This window comes from Nuphar pumila, chromosome 8, assembly GCF_984573655.1.
Source record: "Nuphar pumila chromosome 8, dmNupPumi1.hap1.1, whole genome shotgun sequence".
Classification (NCBI taxonomy): Eukaryota; Viridiplantae; Streptophyta; class Magnoliopsida; order Nymphaeales; family Nymphaeaceae; genus Nuphar; species Nuphar pumila.
This window is the reverse complement of record NC_143256.1, coordinates 15,389,479-15,411,010: the sequence shown is the minus strand read 5'-3', so window position 1 is coordinate 15,411,010 and position 21,532 is coordinate 15,389,479. Positions and strand designations below refer to the sequence as shown.

Below are 21,532 nucleotides of genomic sequence, written 5' to 3'. Positions count from 1 at the left end.
ATTGCAGCAAAGACTTTAATAATGAAGTACAACCTAGACATTTGATTAACATTCGCATGTCCAAATATTAAAGTATCGTCTGCATATTGAATTGTGTGACAAACAAAACCAAGAATGCCCAAGGATTCCAAGAAGCCTGTTTCTTCTGCCCTTTTCATGAGAATAGGTAAACCATCTACCGCGATATTAAAAATGATAGGTGCTAGAGGACAACCCTGTCGTACACCTCTAGCCAACTTGAATTCTTCCCCTCTCATTCCATTGATGCAAACTGATGATACGGATTTTGTGACCAACTCCTTAACCCATGCTATAAATCGGCTGCCAAGCCCCATATTTGTTAGAGATTCAATCAGAAAATCCGATGCCATTCTGTCATAAGTCTTGTGAAAATCCAATTTTAGCATGAAGTGCGGTGATCCAGTCGACTGTAAAGAGTGAAGAAGCTCAGTTGCACAAATAAAGGATCCTTGCAAACTTCGACCTGGATCAAAAGCACCCTGGTTCGGACAAAACAAGTTGATCAATGACAGCGCGCAACCGATTAGCCAACACCTTAGATATAATGCGATACAGAGCACCCATCACCGAAATCGGCCTAAAGTTGGATATGTCTGATGCCCCTTGCCTCATAGAAATCAAAGAGATGACTGCCACATGATATGGTTTAGGCAGCCTCGCATTACGATAGAATTCATCGAACAAGTGGAGCAGGTCAGTTTTTACAATTGACCAAAATGCTTTAAAGAAGTCAATGTGAAAACCATTAAGGCCTGGTGCCTTCCATCCCGATAGTTCGCTAATAGCATTCGAAATCTCCACTTCAGTGAATCTAACCTGCAAAGAAACAAATTGGTTTGCCGCCAACTGCTTATAGCCCATATCGCCGATGACCCCCCTGACGCCTAAGTCGGCCGAATACAACCTGGAGAAATAAGAAGTAATAGCTGGCAGGCAATTGTGCGGACCAAACTGGCATCCATCGATCTCGATCGAGAGTATACAGTTCTTACTGTATTTATTTGATGCGTTCATATGAAAAAAATGTGTATTATCATCGCTATTAGCCAACCATGCAACTCTAGCCCTCAACTTCCATCTAAGCTCATCTCGTGCTCTCCATTCTGCAACGAGAGTAGAGAGTACGACGATACGCTCCTGCAATTGAAGCACTTGACCCTTCGGTACACCAACAAGATCGACCTGACGTTGGGCCAAATCGGAGAGCTCAGCTTCCCACTGGCCGATGAACCTAAACTTGTTCAGGTTATTAAAACTTAGCCATTCCTTAATACGTTTCCGAAGACGAAGAAGCTTAACATGGATGCGGATGGCCACCCAAGATCCCGTAGCAGGTTGCGCCCACGATTGACCTACCAACTGCTGAAAGTCTGGCACCCGAAGCCACCATTCCTCAAAGAAGAACCTACGACATGCCTTGAAGCCTGCGCCCCACGAAACAGTCATTTGTCCATGATCGGACATGGTCCGTGGACACAGACAAGCAGTGACATCCGGAACTGCGTGAAATAGTTCTGGGGAGAGAAAAACGCGATCAAGTATCCGCAAGCAAGGGCGAGACCTCATATTTGACCACGAGAATTGCTCCCCTACAAGAGAGAGAGAGAGAGAGATCTAAAATGGTTTACAATTTAAGTACTTGATTGCCAAATTATTCGAGATCTAAAATGGTTTACAATTTAAGTATTTGATTGCTAAATTATTCTAATGGCTGGATGACATGGTGAGTTGATTCACTTTCTGGGAAGCATATTGATTTTGTCAGTTATCAAGTTTGAACTGAAAAGTTTACTTCAACGATAGGGTCGCGAGATCGAAACTCAGAGGAATTGACAGGGGCCTGCACAAGATTTGAATTGCTTATCCGGTTCGGGCGTCAGGTGTACGGGGGACATAAAAACAATGAAAATATCAGATACAATATAATTGCACCAACATTAAGCACCTGATCACCCTCCATCTTGAGGACAGCCTGTCAGTTGTGGGGCCCAGGGCCTGATGGAGGGCAGTCAAGTGCATAATGCACAAATTTTGTGCCATGTGATTGCACCCGATCAGAATCCACAAAATAGGGTGGTTGTGTCTTAATCTTTGAGGGTCTTATATCGCAGTGGGCCGAGCCCATTAAGCGACCTGGTCTTCGATACGGGTTTTCTTGTCATTAAAAAAAAAAGTTTAGATTAAAATATTGTTAAATTGTAAAATAGATGCCGTCATTATCCTAAAGAATTAAACATTAAAATTTTTTAAATATTTTCTAAATAGTCACTTTTTGAGCGCACAATGGTGAAATTTGTCCTTAGCGACCTGTTCCAGCACACAGAGACAAGGTCCTACCCCAGAACTACCCAACAATTAAGCACACACTCTATCCTACTGAGAAAGTGGAAACTCACTATGACACTTTAGTGATTGGATGTCATCCAAGAAAGTTTGCTCACAAAAAAACCAGGACCATTTTATGGGACAATATTTGCTACCCCTCGTGGGTAAGGAACCCCTCAGTGAAAAACTGTAATATTTTTATTATTTTTTGCACATTTGACACGATCTACATGTTTAGTTTAGTAGAAAAGGACCTTTGAAACATGTTATTATAACATGCATGTGAGATTTTTTCAGGGTTAAAAAATCAACGGCCTACAATGTACCAAACTTTCAACCTTCAAAAAATAATATTTTTACATAAAAAAATATGATCTAAGTGTTCATTCTTACGAATTTGACCATGTTGAATACATTTGCTCAAACCAACCTTCTCCTGTGAGTTCCAATTAGAGGGTCAAATGCTTTCCCCATCTTATATTGCCCTTTGTAATGATGCATCTACTCATTCAGGAATCATGTCAGCCTTTTACATTAATGTTAGATCATGGTTGTTTTTACTTTAAGCTTACGACATTGTATGTAAGGGTGTCAATAGGTCGGCTTTGGTTCGACCTAGGTGGAACCAAACTTGGATCATATTTTTGGGTAGGATACCGGGTCTAGACCCAGGTCTAATCGAGCCTACTATAAGATAAATCATACCTAGATCCAATAAGAACTACATGAACCAGACCCAGATCATACCTGATAAAATAATAATTTTTTATCATTTTTACATTGAAAATTTATGGTCTTAATCAAAGCTTGAGTCAAGCTTGGGTCTGGTATAAAATTTCACAAACTATACTCGGGTCCATATATTAATCGGTTCTTCAAGTCGGGACATGAGTCTTAATCGGGTATTCTTTTTTGTCACCAAACCCGAACCCTATAGGGTTTGGTCGAAGTAAACCCAACCCGTTGACGCCCCTAATTATATAGAGTCAAACATATTACTTTTCCCTAACAATTATGAGGGTGTGCTTGAGTGCCGAGATCTTGTAATATCGTGTATTAAATTTAGAGATATTTGAGGTTTTGGCTAAGTGCCATAAAAAAATCGATAAATCCTCGATTTTAGGTAGCGTCAATTGAGTTTGGGTTTGACCCATGGGTCATTGATAAGACCTAAATGAGCCAAACAAGATATGATAAAAACTTTTATTTTTGACCTTTAAAATCAAGCAAAATTTGAGCAAAATTCAGGTTAAATTCAAGTTATACATCATTAGATGTACCTCAAAATGTTGAATTCAACTATATTTTATTTTTCTGAACTCAGGCTATGGTCTGCTCGAAAATCATATTTTTTAAAAAAGGGTCTGTCTCGATGGGACCGGGTCCAGATTGGATCAAACTGAATCCAATCTGTATGATCCAAGTTAATATGGATCTGAACTCAATCCAAAACCCATATTAATTAGGATCTGATCCAGTTCAAGATCCATATAAATATTGGATATGAATTTGCATCTTGGATCTGGACCCAGATCTAAAATCTAGGTCCAACGAAATTAAAGCTTTCAATTCGGTATAAAGGTTTAATTTAAGGAAATTTAAGGTTAAAAAGACTCCAAGATGGATAAGGCACTCTATGAAATTTTCTAGATATTTATTAATTATTAATTAATTAATTAATTCCAAATTTTAGTTATATATGGTAGTTACCAAATAGTGAGGTCTCTAAAAGAGTCCCTTTGATTGCTTTAAAAAAAAATTACTTTTCAATAGGGATGAGTTGAGGTCGCTACAGGTTTGGTATCAGAGTCGACCATAAAATATTATATTTTAATCATTTTTGTGTACCATAATTTTCTTTTGATAATCAAGCCATGTCCAAATTTTATCAGAAAGTCATGACTTGTATTCTAGAGCAGTCTCCATCACTAGTAAGGGCTACCTAGTATTTTTTTTTACTAATATCAATTTATTTAAATTTCATATGATAGACTGTGAGAATGGCTTAATTTAATTCCTTTTTATGTGAATTAGGAATTTGATGTGAATATGCAATTATGATTGTTGAGGGGATCAATCCTAAGGGGGTAGGTTTGATAAGGGTGCAAATTTTTTAACTATTTTTCATGTTTTAGATGTATACCCGCTCCCGAGCTTTGACTTCTGGTGCTCCCGCTGATTGACAGGAGCAAAGGGACTTCATGTTGAATGCCCTGAACACCTTGACAACGATAGTGACCACATACGTCCAGGCACAGGTGGCGCAACAGATCATGTGTGTCTATCTTGCCGAGGTCACTCCAAACCCCACCGTGGTGATGTTCAAGAAGTTTCTTAGGTTGAATCTCCAACCTTCTCAGTGAAGGCCGACCCAGAGGCAGCTGAGAGTTGGGTTGAGGAGACTAAAAGGGCGTTTTGTATCCTGCCTGTGCCTGAGGATAGGCAGACTAATTTTGGCATGTTCCAATTGAAGGGTGATGCCAAGAAATTGTCGGACACCCTGTGATGAGTGAAATACGACAGAGTGGAGGTAATTCCTTGAGTGACTTTCAATGAGAATTTCTTAGATGCTTAGTTCCCTGCTTATGCACGAGAACGTATGTAGCAATATTTTTTTGGGTTTGTTCAGGGGAACATGAGTTTGGTGAACTATACCACCAAATTCAGGAGTTTGGAGCGCTACTACTTGAACCTTTTTACTAATGATAAGGCAAGGGCAACGAAGTATGTTCGTGGGCTGAAAGACGGACTCCAGGTTCGTGTGATGACGAGTTGTCCTACTATATTCAGTGATGTGATCAAGTCTGCATCCATCTTGAATGAGGAGTGGAAGAGGATCAAGGATGAATCACAGAAGAGTGGGGGGTAACCAGGGCATCACCAGTGGCGAAGCGAGGAAGAACCCACCTGTGGGTGGCAGGGGGTAAGGTAAAGAGGCAGAGGACACAACAAGGGCATCAGAAGGGTCGACCCCAACAGAGGAAGCAATAGGGGAAGACTTTGTTCATGTGTCAAAGGTGCAACAAGAGTCATCATTAGGGCTCTTGTCCACTCTTTAAGGGAGTCTGCTACTAGTGCCAACAGCCCGAACATATCGTTATCTATTGTCCGAACAAGCCAACGACTCATGGAGGACAACAATAGTAGCAACATAGGCCTCAACAATAGGCGCAACAGAGGACCAACAGGAGAGTGTACGCTGCAACAACTGCCACACAGGGTAATCAAAATGACCTGCTCGAAGGTATTTTCGTAGTCTTTGAACACTATGCTCGTGTGATGTTTGATTTGGGTGCTACCCATTCTTTATATCCTCCTCCTTTGCGAGTTTGCTTGATCTTGTTACATCTAGCCTCGAGAAGGCTTTTTACGTGATGTCTCCGATGGGTACATCTTCTTCTTGCGAGAAATATTTTCCTACAGTCTGAGTGATCATCGAGGGGCATGAGTTGTTTGCTGACCTGATCATACTGAACATGACTTTCTATGATGTCATTTTGGGTATAGACTGGTTGTCTAAATACAATGCTACTCTTTAGTGTTGGAGAAATGAGGTTCCGTTAGAGCGCCCTGATTTGTCTGTATTGGTGTTTTAGGCGATTTGATGAATGAGCGAGGTGAAGATTGTCTCGACATTGAAGATCTCCAAGTACCATAAGCAAGGTTGTATGGTGTTCTTGGCCAGTGTGTCTGCGACAGACAGTTAGGTGACACATTTGGAGCAGTTGGACGCGGTTCATGAGTTTTTGAACGTCTTTCCCGAGGACTTTCCAGGTTTGCTACCTCACAGGAAGATCAAGTTCTCAATCGAGCTAATGCCTGGCATGACACCAGTTTCCTGAATACCGTATCACATGGCACTTGCAGAGCTGGTTGAGTTGAAGAAGGAGCTGGTTCTGTAAGATAGATCTTTGTTTCGGGTACCATCAGTTGTGAATCAGGGCAGAGGATGTTCTAAAGACCACATTCAGGTCCAGATACGGGGACTATAAGTTTTTGGTGATGTCTTTTAGACTTACCAATGCCCCTGCAACATTCATGGACCTGATGAATCGGGTCTTCAGTTTATGGTTGGATTCTTTTGTCATTATATTCACCGATGGCATTCTTATCTACTCTGAGAGCGTGGAGGAGCACTGAGAGCATCTGTGGATTGTGTTGCAGACACTGAGAGAACATCAACTTTATGTTAAGTTCTTGAAGTGTGAGTTTTGGCTCCACAGGGTGATGTTTCTCAGCCACGTGATCTCTAAGAAGGGCATTGAGGTCGATCCAGCCAAGGTGGAGGCAATGTTGTCTTGGAAGCAACCGAAGACAATTTTAGAGATCAAGAGTTTCTTGGGATTGGTGAGCTACTACTATCAATTCATTGAGAACTTCTCTCGTATAGCAGCTCCAATGACTCGACTTTTATAGAAGAAGATAAAGTTGGTTTGGTCACCTCGATGTGAGGAGAGCTTTCAGAAGCTGAAGAGGAGGTTGACCACGGCCCCAATATTAACTTTACCTTTTGGGACAGGTAGATTCATTGTGTACAATGATGCTTCAGGGACCGGACTGGACTGTGTCTTGATGCAGCACAGAAAGGTGATCGCGTACGCTTCTCGACAACTAAAGGTGCATGAGAAGAATTACCCCACGTATGACTTGGAGTTAGCGGCAATTGTCTTTGCACTGAAGATCTTGTGTCACTACATGTATGCGAAATAGTTTGAGGTCCTCTCTGATCATAAGAGCCTCAAGTACATATTCACACAATGTGATTTTAATTTGAGGCAACACAAGTGTTTGGAGTTCCTGAAGGACTACAAGTTCTCCATCACCTACCACCATGGTAAGGCAAATGTAGTGGCAGACACGCTTAGCAGAAGGCTTTAGTCATGATACTTAGCTTAATAGGGCATATTTGGGATATGATCAAAGAGTTTGTGAGATGACAACCATTTGCAGATGATTCTGGATGCATCCTTTATGCGGGGATGCAGGCGTAACCTAAGATTATAGACCACATTGAGGAGCTTCAGTCAATCGATCTAGAGTTTGAGAGGTTGTGCATGAGTGCCCAGAAGCATGATGCATAGTTTTGTCGTGAGGAGGATGAAACCATCATGTTCAAAGACAAATGGTGGGTTCCAAAGGCACTGCAGAAGGAGCTGATGAGTGAGGCATACCGGTCGAGGTATTTTGTTCACCCAAGTTCTACTAAGATGTTCAAGGACCTCCAACGGATGTATTGGTGGAACAAGATAAAGCAGGACGTAGCAGAGTTTGTGTCTCGGTGTCTACCTACCAGTAGGTGAAGATCAAGCATTAGAGACCTGGTGGACTTCCTCAGTCATTAAACATTCCAGAGTGAAAGTGGGATGACAACTTAATGGACTTCATCATAGGGTTGCCGTGGACCCATTGTCAACACGATGCCATCTAGGTGATAGTGAACATGTTAACGAAGAGTGCCCACTTTCTACCGATCAGGATCAGTCAAAGCTTGGAGAGTCTAGCAGACCTCTATGTGGATGAGATAGTCTGGCTTCACGGGGTGCCACATTCGATCATGTCAGATCGATACCCTCATTTTATGTCTCGTTTTTGGCACCAGTTGTAGAAGGCCCTTGGTGCCACATTGAAGTTCAACACGACTTTTCACCCACAAACTGATGGTCAGACAAAGCGCATGATACAAACACTAGAGGATATGCTTAGAGCATGCGCGTTAGATTGGGCAGGAGAGTGAGATAGGCTGTAAAGCTTGTAGAGTTTTCATATAACAATAGTTACCCTGCCAGCATTGGTATGGCCTCATACGAAGCTCTGTATGGCAGACCATGTAGATCCCCAGTGTGCTGAAATAAGGTTAGAGTGAGAGCAGTGGAGTCACCGGAGGCCATCAAGCACTACTCAGACCAGGTACGGTTGATCCGACAGAGGTTGGTCGCAGCACAAAGCAGGCAGAAGAGCTATGCCAATCAGCGGCGTAGGAAGCTCAACTTTGCCATGGGTGACCACGTGTTTGTACAGATCTCGCCCACGAAGAGTGTCTTCCGGTTCGGGAAGAAGGGGAAGTTGAGTCCTCAATATGTTGGACCCTTAGAGATCCTTGAGAGTGTTGGGTAGACCGCATACCGTGTGACACTTCTCCCTTAGTTTTCTTAGATTCATAATGTCTTTCACGTCTCGATCTTGAAGAAGTATGTGACTGACCCCTCACATGTGATCCACTATGAGGCGGTTGATGTACAACCTGACTTGATGACATAGGAGAAGCTGATGAAAATTGTCGATCGCCAGGAGAGGACACTGCACAGTAGGACGATTCTATTCGTGAAGGTGTGTTGGCAACATCACAGATTGGATGAGTGCACTTGGGAGCCCAAGGTCGATATGCGTGAGCACTACCCACACCTATTCAGTACGTTCTAATTTTGTGAATGAAATTCTTTTAAGAAGGTAGGGATGTAATATCGTGTGTTTTTACACAGTCAAATTCAAAGATTTTGGTTGTGTTGCAGAAAAATTGATAAATCCTCAATTTTAGGTGGTGTCAATTGAGTTTGGGTTTGGCTCAAGTCTCATTGACAAGACCTGAACGAGCTAAACAAGATATGATAAAAACTTTTATTTTTTACCTTTAAAATCAAGTAAAATTTAAGCAAAATTTGAGTTAAATTCATGTGAAAATCGGAGGCAAAATTCAAGTTATACATCATTGGATGCACCTTGAAATATTGAATTCAATGATATTTTATTTTCCTGAATTCGAACTATAGTTCGCCCAAAAATTACATTTTTTTAAAAGGTGCCCATCTCGATAGGATCGGGTTCAGGTTGGATCAAACTAGATCCGATCTGCATGATCCAAGTTAATATAGATCTAGACTCAGTCGAAGACCTATATTAATTAGGATCTGATTCAATTCAAGATCCATATGAATATTGAATATGGATTTGGATCTTGGATCCAAATTCAGATCCAAAATCTAGGTCCAACGAAATCAAAGCTTTAAATTTAGTATAAAGGTTTAATTTAAGAAAATTTAAGGTTAAAAAGACTCCTAGAGGGATAAGACACCCTCTAGATTTTTTGAATAATTATTAATTATTAATTATTAATTATTAATTAATTAATTAATTATTAAAAATTAATTAATTTGAAATTTCAGTTAGATATAGTAGTTACCAAATAGTGGGGTCTCTATAAGAGCCCCTTTGGTTGCTTTAAAAAAAAAGTAAGTAATTAGAAAGAGGAAGGAGTTGGAAAAGTCAACAAAAAAAATCTAGAAAGATTAGGAAAGGAGGTTGGAGATAGAATCCCATATGGAAAATACACACACACACACACACACACACACACACACACACACATATATATATATATATATATATATATATATATATATATATAGAGAGAGAGAGAGAGAGAGAGAGAGAGATGGTACCTCTCGAGTGACATGGTCCCATACAACAGCTTCTCGATTGAGATCACCAGAAATAAACATAGAGGCATCTGGGGAGAAACGAATGACGTTAATAGCACCACGATGCTTCTCAAGGACTGACTCTTCAGTGAGAGTGTCCCCATTGACAGAATAGACGTGGAGTTTCCCATCTTGGCCACCAACAATGGCCTCACTTCCATCAGGTGAAATTGCAGATGCCGTCACAGCAAACCCAAGATTCAGAGTTGACAACACTTTGGATCCACGAAGCATGATTACTCCTGAATCAGTTGAAAGCAATGCCAGCTCGGGCTTATCAAGTGCAATATTTAAGTCCTTTGGTTGTGCACCAATATCAATTTGTTCTTCATCACCACACTGATCAGCATGCAGCGAAATTCTCCTTACCTGTAAAATTTTGGGAAAAGGATCATCTCTTGTAGCAAAAGCAAGTTGAACATATTGTACATAGCTACAATTGTTGTACAGTCAGCAAAATATAAGCCCCACAGCAGGATATCATCAATTGGAATTTGGCAGGTAGATTAAGAAATTGTTCCTTATTAAAGGAATATGCTATTCATCAGACTTGGTGAGCAATACTACCGTGTATTGAACTTTTATAATTGGCTGGAAAGCTTTCCAGACAAGAATATATGGACTATCCCTGATATTTACTATCCGAACATCAAAGAAGAGGACCAAATATTTGGAGAACACCTGATAAAATCATCAAATTGGACTAGGACAATATAACTTAAAAACGAGGAGAAAATCTCCAACCGAATAGCCTTTGGAAATCTTTCACATGTTATTGCCATTAGACATACTAGCGAGCACAGACATGCTCCCAGTCTATGTCACAGGGACTCACCAAAGAGGCCTCTGCACCCACGTCGATGCGACGCGGGTGTGGCACCCAATTCGGTCAACCCGCACCCAAGGTTATCATTGTCCAAAATGGACTTGGTTAACTTTGTCCATTAAAAAAAGGGACAGGGCTCGATAATGGGTAAGGTTACCTCGAGCACCCCCCTCCCCCCCCCCCCCCAATTAAAAAAATAAGGGGGTACCTCGAGAAGGGGTAAAGAGGGATGGGGCTTGAGAATGGGGTACCGCGAGAAAGGGTAAAGGGGTGGTGTTAAAATATATATATATATATATACCCTCCCGCACCCCCACACCCAAGTTCTTTTAAAGTGCCGCATCGCCGCCCCCGCATCTGCACCCGTACCTATGTGACATAGCTCCCAGTTTATCCAATACATATATGCACATGTATGAATACAAATTGTAGTTAGTTGCCTGTTTATAGAGAGCGTGAGAGAGGTTGACTATACCATGCACGTGCGAAAATCAAATTCCACTTGTACAACTTACATAATGAATAACAAATAGTGTCAACTGTCACATACAAATCAATTCCTTATGCTGTGAACATTGGATCAAGAGAATTTCCGCTCATGACATTTTATATGTCAAAATTACAACTGGCACGGTAACAATGTCAGAACAAAACAATATCCATAGTGCTATGATTAGGCCAATGAAGCACTGCTCGTCATATTATATCATTACATGGCAAGGTGTACCTTTCAAAAGGTATATGTGTAATTAGGTTAACCTAAAGTTAGACATAACATACAAGAGAGTTGACTGCGACATCACCCACCATATGAGGCACTTTACAGCCCTGTGGTACCTCCTGTTATCTCTTCTCTATTCTTCGTCTTCACCACATGAACATAAAGTTGAATTACTTGCTTAAAAGATGTAGTACTGCTCATTTCAAGCATGGGCGTGAACAAATCTCAATTCATTTTTTATTTCTTCTCAAGGAGTATTGAAAATGATATTACTTGCATATTTTGGTCAAACTATTTCAATGGAATATTATATAGAATTTCAAAGGCTATTTAAGTTTCTAATTCAAGAATTTGACATCAAGAAATTGGTCTCATTTACGTACCTCTTAGAGATTGAAGTTACAAGAACAACAAAGAGTATATTTATCTTTTAGAGAGAATATGTTGGAAGATACTGTTATTAGTCAGTTTGGAGCCTTGTGAATTAACTAACATATCTGTTATCCGATTAGCCTGATTAATCAATTCATGCACAATGAAATGATACTGAGATGGGCCATGAATATTCAAAAAATTGAAGGCTACTCATCAAAAAGGAATCTTCTATGCCAATTCCTTTGAAGTACAAAATAGATGACCTGCATGTATGTGCATAAAAGAACCGCCTCTGGTTTTATTTTCTTTGAGAGTGAATTCCGTACCATTGAATAGAAAAGAGACAAATGATCATAAGCTTAAATGTTGAAGCCAAATTACAAAGCCATGTCTTTTGGGCCATTTGAAAAGAATTCATATAAAAGCAATATTACAAAAGGCAGAGATTCAGGTGAAACTTCTAGGAAGCTTTATGGTGATAAATAATATCTATGAAAAGAAGCAACCATATATTGGTGACTTGCCACTTTAATAAGAAAGAGTTGCATTCAAGATGTTTAGCACTTCAAATTTTCTGAACAGAATTGCAAATTCTCCAAGAGAGTTCAAGGCTTGACTTCATAAATCAATTCGATAGATATCTTTGCAACACCTCAAGATGGAGCATTGTTGCCTATCTCAATTAGGGGTGGCAATCGGGTCGGGTTGGCAGGTCGACCCGGCGGGTTGGCTGGTCAGCATACCTCAACCCGACCCGTTTATTAAACGGGTCGGCTGTGGCAAACACGAACCCGACCCGTTTATTAAACGGGTAACCCAACACGACCCGCCAACCCGTTTATAAACGGGTTGGGTCGGGTAAACGGATTGGCAGGTTAGCAGGTTGACCCGCCCGCCTAACCCGTTTATTAAACGGGTCAGCTGGGTTGGCATACCCCTAACACGAACCCGACCCGTTTAATAAACGGGTTAAGCGTGAAAAGATACTGTCATTTAGTATAAAGTCTGGATCTCAGGATCCAGACCCAATTCATTTTAAACACATGCTCATTAATGTTTCCTTAATGACATGCTATAATTTTATCATAACATGTAATGGGTATTTTCGTACCCTAGCTATTGTATCTGTGTGTATTTAATCAGAGAAGCAAAAATGAATACCCTGATTAGGGATTTTTGTTGCAGCCTCGTTCTCTCTCCCCATGCTGTGTTGTTGCTTGTAGATGAAGAAAGGAACCCATGATTTCTATCATGGTATCAGAGCAGCAGGTTCAATATTGAAGATCGGTTCCTTCTATGACTGATTTGTCTCCTTCTAAGGTACCTGTTTTCTCATTTTTCCTATCGATTTCTCTTGTATTTAAATCTGCAGTCCGGACTGAAATCTCTTCTTCGTACTCTCCTCTTTCTTTTTGCTCTTTTGAAATACATCATTAATCTGCTTATTGTCTTCTTCAAGTACCTCTTTTGATTCCCCTTTTTTATTTAAGCCAACGTGTTTCTCTTATTTCCAAAATCCAAAACTGAAATTTGGTCACGTTGGCATATTTCCTCCTTCTTTCATTCCCTGTTGTTCTTCTGTCATATCTACTACTTCTTTCACATTGCTGCACGTGATCTTACCCATCCATAAGCAAAATAATCAAGCAAGATCAATTTTTTTGATCTATGTGTGATTACAAGAGTTGAAAAGGATCACTCCCAACTCATTTGCATATTGACGTCAGATCAGATTGTGATCTGCACGCCCAGATCTATCTTGATTAAAATAATTTCATCTTCGAATTCATTTTCATCTCTGTTTTGCCTGTTTTCTCATTATTCTAAAAGGAAAACACATTATTTTCAAAATAACGTACCTATTACTGATTGAATTTTATTCAGAACAGATTCTTTACTGTGCAGTCCTGTTTTTCTGCCTCGTGTTCATCAGTTAAAAAAAAAAAACTAGTCTGGTCTTTAGACTTCTCTGATACTAAAATTTATGTTCTGAATTATACTAGAATTCAATTGTGGTTGGGTCTTTGTCGTAAGGCCATTTCTTATTTTTTATTCCTTCTCTTGGTTGGATCTTATTCCTTCTTGTTTTTGGCTTCAAAAGAATATGGACTCATTCCCTCATTCTCAGTCTGGTCTTTCCTCAAACTTTCTCAGCCAACTCGTGTCTGAGAAACTGAACAATTCCAATTTCCTAACTTGGAAGCAACAAATCATACCATTCATAAGAAGTCAGGACCTTTCTGGACATCTGGATGGTTCTGTTCCTGTTCCTCCAGAATTCATACCACAAGAAGAAAAGAATGGTGAGAAAGATCTTTCTATTACCTATGTAAGAAATCTTGAGTATGTATCCTGGATGAAGTGAGATCAGGCGTTGGTTGCCTATATCACTTCTACATTGTCACAAGAAGTGCTTGTGGCAATTCCAGATGACTGCTCTGTTAAAATGTAAAACTGTGCAAATGTTTCATATTTACTGACAAAAATGATAAACTTTCTCCTCGTGTGATTCCCTGTGCCTTTTTAGGATATGCTGAAAACCAGAAAGGTTATAGATGTTTTGACTTCAAAAATAATAAACTATATGTGTCTAGAAATGTTTCCTTTCTTAAAAAGGAGAGCTTCTTTGATTTTAGAAAATTAAAAGACGTCACTGAGTACTCCTTTTTGCTAGATCTAATATCAACATCTGATGAATATGACCTTGATTGTAACTTTGATGATGATCAAAGAATTATTGATCTTAATGTTGAAAATGAAGAAGTTCATAGAGATACTAGTATTCAATATTCCAGGCGACAAGAGTCTAATCCTCCATGTGCACTTGAAAAATATTCTAACATTCCAACTAGACAATCATCCCGAATCTCGAGGCCTCCAGGAAAGTTTATATCAGTGGCGGAGCCAGGGGTGGGCATGGGTGGGCGGCCGCCCACCCTAAAATTTGAAACCGAGTCGACTCATGACTCGGAAAACCGAGTCGAATCGGGACTCGTGAAACCGAGTCGACCGAGACCCGGGCTCTCGATGAGTCTAGAGCCTGCCAAAAGAGGCGAGGGGTAAAACCCTAGCCAGTTTTCTAAAGCTCTGCCCCTCCGTTCCAGCATTCCCCTTCAGTCACAGGCAAGACGGCAACCCCATTCGCCGGCAACCCTTGTGCTCTGCAGTGCCGCCGGCCTCCCTTCGGTGAACCCGCGGTGGCGGTGCCCCCCTCCGAGCTTCTCCCTCTCGGCTGCAATCTCCGGCGACGCGAGGCACCGGTGTCGCAGTCAGTCGGACCTTTGCCAATCTCCGGCAACCATCGCTAGCAGTTTGAAGAAGACCCTCTTATCTCCTAAATTTGAGGGTGGGTTTTGTTCATGTTCAATGGCTCTGGTGATACAGTATCCAATTATCCATTCTACAGGAGCAATACAGGCCAATCCTTCAATTTGGTTCTTGATCCTTTCTTTTTGGGGCACAACTGAACGTGGGTCTAGTTTCTTTCCTCCTTTTTGGGCGCAACCTCATTGGAAGAGTCAATCTTGCTATCCTTTCTTGGTCATCGTGCGTGCATAGGACTCTCCTTTTGTGCCTGCTGCTAAAACAAGGTATGGATGTCTATCAATGTAACGAAGGCAACGGATAGCGTATCTTTATCTACCAGATAGTTGGTGAGTGAATTGCTTGTTCTCGATTGTCTAGGATTCTTGTAGTGAGTAACTGTGGCCATTGACAGATTTTAATAATTGGGCGTCTGTATTTTTTGTCTAACAGGCATTTTTATACTCTTTTTGCTTGAATTCTGCATATGGTGCATGTTGGTCATCATCGGTGTCATAAAAAATGTATTCATTTTTTAGCTTAAAGCTTTTTCGGGGTTCTACGGCCAATCTTGGTGGTCAGAGGCGGAGCTGGGGGGGGGGAGGGGGCAGGAATGGGCTGTAGCCCAGTCCTGCCTCTCGAAACAGTTAAATATTTTTTTTTTAAAAGCCCAGTCCTAGCCCAGCTCAGCCCTGACTGCAGCAAATAGTTTCATTTGTCCATATAAAATAGATTTTTATTAATAATTGTAGCCATTTTTTATTTTATCTCAAATTTTTTTTTTCGAGGGCGCTGCCCCCGAGCCCCCGACTATCACGCCATTTTTTTTTTTGCTACACCCCTGTTTGCCCATCCCCCACGTCAATCCTAGCTACGCCACTGGTTTGTATCATACGAGTCTTTCTCACCCACATATAGGGCAGTTATTGCATTAATTCACTCATATGAAGAACCATCCACATATTTTCAAGCAAAAAATGATATCAAATGGATAGAAGCCATGAAAGCTGAATTAGATGCACTTGAAAAGGCATCTACATGGAATATTCAAGATCTTCCTTCAGGGAAGAAAACTATAGGATGTCGATGGGTTTATAAAATTAAAACCAAGAGTGATGGTACTCTTGAAAGATATAAAGCCCGTTTAGTAGCCAAAGGTTATGCCCAAGAATATGGGATTGATTATGAAGAAACCTTTGCTCCGATGGCTCGTATGACTACTGTCCGAACCTTAATTGCCTTAGCTTCTATCAAAAAATGGTCTATTTTTCAAATGGATGTCAAAAATGTTTTTTTAAATGGAAAGCTAGTTGAAGAAGTATACATGGAACCCCCTCCTGGTCTAAGTATTCCTAAGGGTAAAGTCCTTCGCTTAGAAAAAACTCTTTACGGACTTAAACAAGCACCAAAAGCTTGGTATGATAGGTTTAGTCATGTTATGATTGATATTGGTTTTCAATTCTGTTTAACTGACACTGCTTTGTTTATTAAGAATTCTGATGCAGGGATCATTGTGCTTCTTCTCTATGTGGATGATATGATCATCACCGGAAGCGATAAACAGGGAGTTGAAACAATCAAAACACTTCTTAAATCTCATTTTGAAATGACTGATTTGGGCTTGTTGAGATACTTTTTAGGCATTGAAGTTGCTTATTCTCCTAGAGGATATTTATTATCTCAGACTAAATTTGCTTTTGATATTGTTTTCCGGTCTGGTATTACTGATGATAAGAAAGTTGACACTCCAGAAGTTGTTAATGTTAAAATGAAGATTGATGATGGAGAACTTCTTGCAGACCCTACTCCTTATAGACAGCTTGTCGGGGCACTTTCCTATCTATCCATTACCAGACCAGATATAGCACATGTTGTTCATACAGCAAGTCAATTTCAACATGCTCCTACTTTTGTTCATATGGGAGCAGTCATGCGTATTATCATATACATCAAGTCCTCTCTTTCACAAGGACTTTTCTTATCTTCCTCCTCTTCTCTTGATTTAATTGCATATACTGATGCTGATTGGGGAGGTGATCCCAATAACAGACACTCAACCACTGGCTTTTGTGTCTTTTTAGGGGAATCATTGATCTCGTGGAGGTGTAAAAAGCAGCAGAAGGTATTTCTCTCATCCACCGAAGCTGAATACAGAGCCATGGCAACCACGACCATGGAAGTAGTTTGGCTCCGACGACTGCTTGCTGACATGGGAGTTGAAGCAACAAAGGCTTCACAAATGAGTTGTGACAACAAAAGTGCGATCTACATTGCCAGTAACATAACATTCCACGAACGCACCAAACACATCGAAATGGATTGTCACTACGTCAGAGAGGAATATCTACACGGGATAATTGATCTGCCATATGTCACTTCAGAATATCAGTTAGCAGACTTCTTTACAAAGCCTCTCGCTGCTCCCCGATTTCACTTTCTCTTAGACAAACTTTCGCTCATTGTACCGTAAGTTTGAGGGGGAATGTTAAAATGTAAAACTGTACACATATGTATATATAATAATATTATATTATTATTATATATATATATATAAATACATTTTTCATTTCTTTCTTTTCTGTATTTTTTTTCCTTTATTTTTATTTTTTGTCTTTATGTCATCTAGTTCAGTTTAAACTAGAATGACTGTTGCTAGTCAAGTCCTGTCCAGACTTGACTAGCAATAGAGCTGTTGGACTGACACATTCCAACAGCTCTTAATAGAGCTGTTGGACTGACACATTCCAACAGCTCTATTGAGTCCTCTTTCAGCTGTGTATATAAAGGGGTGCAGCCCCTCTTGTATTTCATTCCAATGCTTCTTAAGCAATTGGTTTTTCATATCAATAAATAATACATTTTTGTTTTTATTTTGTTTCCGGTTATACCCTTTTTAAGGGTTATGCTTTAGTGTCATTCTTGACACTTGCCCTTGTTAATCTAAGCTCGTGTTTCGAAGATCCCCATTTCATTTCATGCTCAACAATGCAATTATGGCATCGACTGGTTCAGACATATTCTCAAGTTTCTCAAGCCAGAGTATTATTTTTAAAGAAAGAGTTTCAAATGCTAAGAAAGGACTCCATGACTATTATGGAGTATTTGAACAAAATGAAGACTATTACAGATCAATTGGCCATTGTGGGATGCCCTGTTAGTGACAAAGATATGATGCGACAAACTTTGAGTAGGCTGGGGTCGGACTATCATATGATGGTTACTTCCTTATTGTGTTTGCCAGATTTACCTACATTTGAAGATCTTCGTGTCAAGCTTTTACAGTATGAGATGACGTTGAAAGGATTTTCTGAAGATACTCATGCTCATGTTGGAGCACACAATGTTCTTGCCACAGGAGTTGCCTATGGGCGAGGACGTGGTAGGTATGATTTTCGAGACAAATGGGGTCAAGAAAGAAATGGACAAGGAAGTCGTGGAATACTACCTACACCCAATGTTCCTCCCAATGGGCAAAGGCAAAGGACAATACCTACCTGCTTTCTCTGCAACAAAAAGGGACACATAAAGGCAAATTGCTGGTTTAACCCGCAAAATAGAGGAAAGCAATTGGAGACAAGAAAGGGAACAGATACATTGAAAAATAGTGGAGAAGTCAAAGAGTTACTATTATTTGCCTTGGCTGAATTGAATATCAAACAGAATAATCAAGGTACTTGGTATGTTGATTCGGGTGCAGCCACTCATGTCACTGGTGATGCTGGTAAGCTCCTAAATCTTGTTTCTTATGTTGGTAGAAATAGTATAGTCACTGGAGATGGGTCTCACCACCATATTTCGCACATTGAAAATTTTGTAATCCCCATGTCCAACTATTCTCTTGCACTTTCAAATGTCATTCATGCTCCTAATATCAAGAAAAATATTGTTTCTGTCTCTAAACTTGTAGATGGCATTAATGCTTCAGTTGAGTTTACTCCTTTTTCTGTTTGTGTTAAGGACCTTCAAACGAGAGAAACATTCACTGAAGGAAAACGTCAAGGAAATATGTACGTGTTCCAAGAGAATCCTTCCTCTCGTGTTCAACCTGTTGATTCCATCTTGAAGCTCACATCATCATCTTCAGTTTCTACTGAGAGTGTTTTTAATCTTTCTGAATGTATTGAGTCGAATCTTTGGCATGGTCGTCTGGGTCATTGTAGTAGTCGCTTTATTGATAAGCTTGTTTCAAGTAGTCTTATTCCCAAGTCAAGTCTAGACTTAAGTGTCGATAATAAAAAGTGTTCTAGTTGTCTTCAGTGTAAGAGTCATGTTCTTCCTTTTCATTCCATTAATAAAAGAGCTTCAAGACCATTTGAAATTATATGTTCTGATGTTTGGGGCCCGGCTCCAGTTCCTTCCATGTATGGCACTAGATATTATCTCATATTTGTTGACAGTTATTCTCGATATACATGGATCTTCTTTATGAAAAGTAAATCTAAAACCTTCAAGTTATTTCAGAATTTTCATTCTTTTGTTCAAAACCAATTCTCTCAGAATATTATTTGTTTCCAATGTGATGGAGGGGGTGAATTCTCTTCAAATGACTTCATAAATTTCCTCCAAACAAATGGAATAAGTAGATATGTGTCTTGCCCTCACACACCTCAACATAATGGGATTACTCAACGGAAGCATTGTCATATTGTCAAGAGTGCAATGAGCATGATGCATGATAGTAACCTTCCAGTTACCTTCTGGGCAGAGGCTTTTCACACAACTGTCTATGTCATAAATTGATTGCCTATGAACATCTTAGAGAACAAATCACCCTATTTCTCTTTGCATGGTGTGCATCCAAATTATCACGATTTGCGTGTATTCGGGTGTATGTTATGTTCATGTTGACAGTTCAATGCGGCACAAGTTTCAGGATAAGGCCTTAAAGTGCAGATTTGTGGGGTATGCTGATGATTACAAAGGCTACAAATGCTATGATCCCGTGAACAAGCACATAAAAATATCCAGAAATGTTGTGTTTGACGAATCAAATTTTGGTCATAATGCTAGCACTCCTCCTGAAATTGAAGTTTATCACCCTTGGTTGAACTCAGATCTCTTTTCTAGTATTGATAATGTATGTTCTTCTTAATGTAATCAAAGAGACTAGGGAAACGTATCTACTGTTGCGCAAAGAACTCAAGAAAGTGTAACGTCTGAATCACTATTGGCCCCCGAAAGGTATAAAGGCATTGGTTACTCTCGACGTGAGAAGGAGATACCTCCCAGCTTTAATCAGGAGCATAATTCTCCTTATGTTTCCACTCAATCACTTGCTCACAGAAGGTCTACCCGACCTCGGCATCCTATTGATAGGTGGGTCAGTTATGAGAACTTCACAATGGATTTTCAACTTTTCTTAACCTCTTTGGGCAAGGAAGATCAACCGACAACATTTTATCAAGCAATAAATTCTAAGCGATGAATTGAAGCTATGAACAACGAAATGGCGGCTCTTCATGAGTCTGGCACTTGGGATATTGTTCCCAGACCATATAATCGGAATGTGGTTGGGTCAAAATGGGTCTATAAGATAAAGTATAAGCTAGATGGTGCTATCGAGCGATATAAGGCAAGGCTGGTTGCCAAAGGATTCACACAGGAGCAAGGACAAGACTATGATGAGACCTTTATTCTAGTTGTGAAAATGGGAACTATCCGCATCATAGTATCATTGGCTGTTGAGCACCAGTGGACTCTCAACCAATTGGATGTGAAGAATGTGTTTCTACATGGAACTCCGAAGGAAGAAGTATACATGGAGCAGCCCACTGGGTATGCAAAAGGGAACTCTAAAGAATACGTGTGCAGGTTAAAGATAGCTATATATGGTCTAAAGCAGGCATCTCGTTCTTGGTTTGACAGTTTCGCTCTTGAAGTAGAAAAATATGGGTTTAGTCGGTCTCTTCTTGACCATTCTCTTTTCATATTTAAATGCAAAGATATAATTACCCTGTTATTGATATATGTTGATGACATTATCATTACAGGTAACTCTAATGAACATATTGAACAGGTTAAAGAACTTTTGAATCATAAATTCAAGATGAAGGATCTTGGTAAACTGCGATACTTTCTTGGAGTAGAAGTTGACAGGACTCCTTAAGGCATGACGCTTACTCAGCATAAGTATACCATTGATGTTCTTAGCAAGGCAGGTATGACAGATTGTAAGCCCCTCAGCACACCCAATGTACTTCATCAGAAACTCAGTTGCTAAGATGGAGATTTGTACGAGGATCCTACAGGATATCGCAGGATAGTAGGAATGCTTCAATATCTTACCTTCACTCGGCCTGACATTGTCTATTCTGTCAATCAGGTATCTCAGTTCATGCATGAACCACATATTGGGCATATGAAAACCGTTAAACGCATTCTTCGATATTTGAAGGGTACTATTGGAGATGGTCTTATGTACAGAAAGAGTATGCCTGGTCATCACATGCATGAACTCCTTACTTACACAGATGTAGATTGGGCAGG

General features: G+C 40.1%; 1 protein-coding gene across 1 annotated transcript in view; it reads right to left on the bottom strand.

Moving 5' to 3' along the window:
* LOC149829666 (actin-interacting protein 1-2-like) overlaps positions 1–2,820 on the bottom strand; it is a 76,808-nt gene extending 73,988 nt beyond the window's left edge. Inside the window, exon 1 of the mRNA XM_090015230.1 lies at positions 2,777–2,820. Within this exon, the coding sequence (XP_089871356.1) occupies positions 2,777–2,820 (44 nt within the window). The remainder of the gene's footprint in view (positions 1–2,776) is intronic.
* Positions 2,821–21,532: the final 18,712 nt, after the last annotated feature.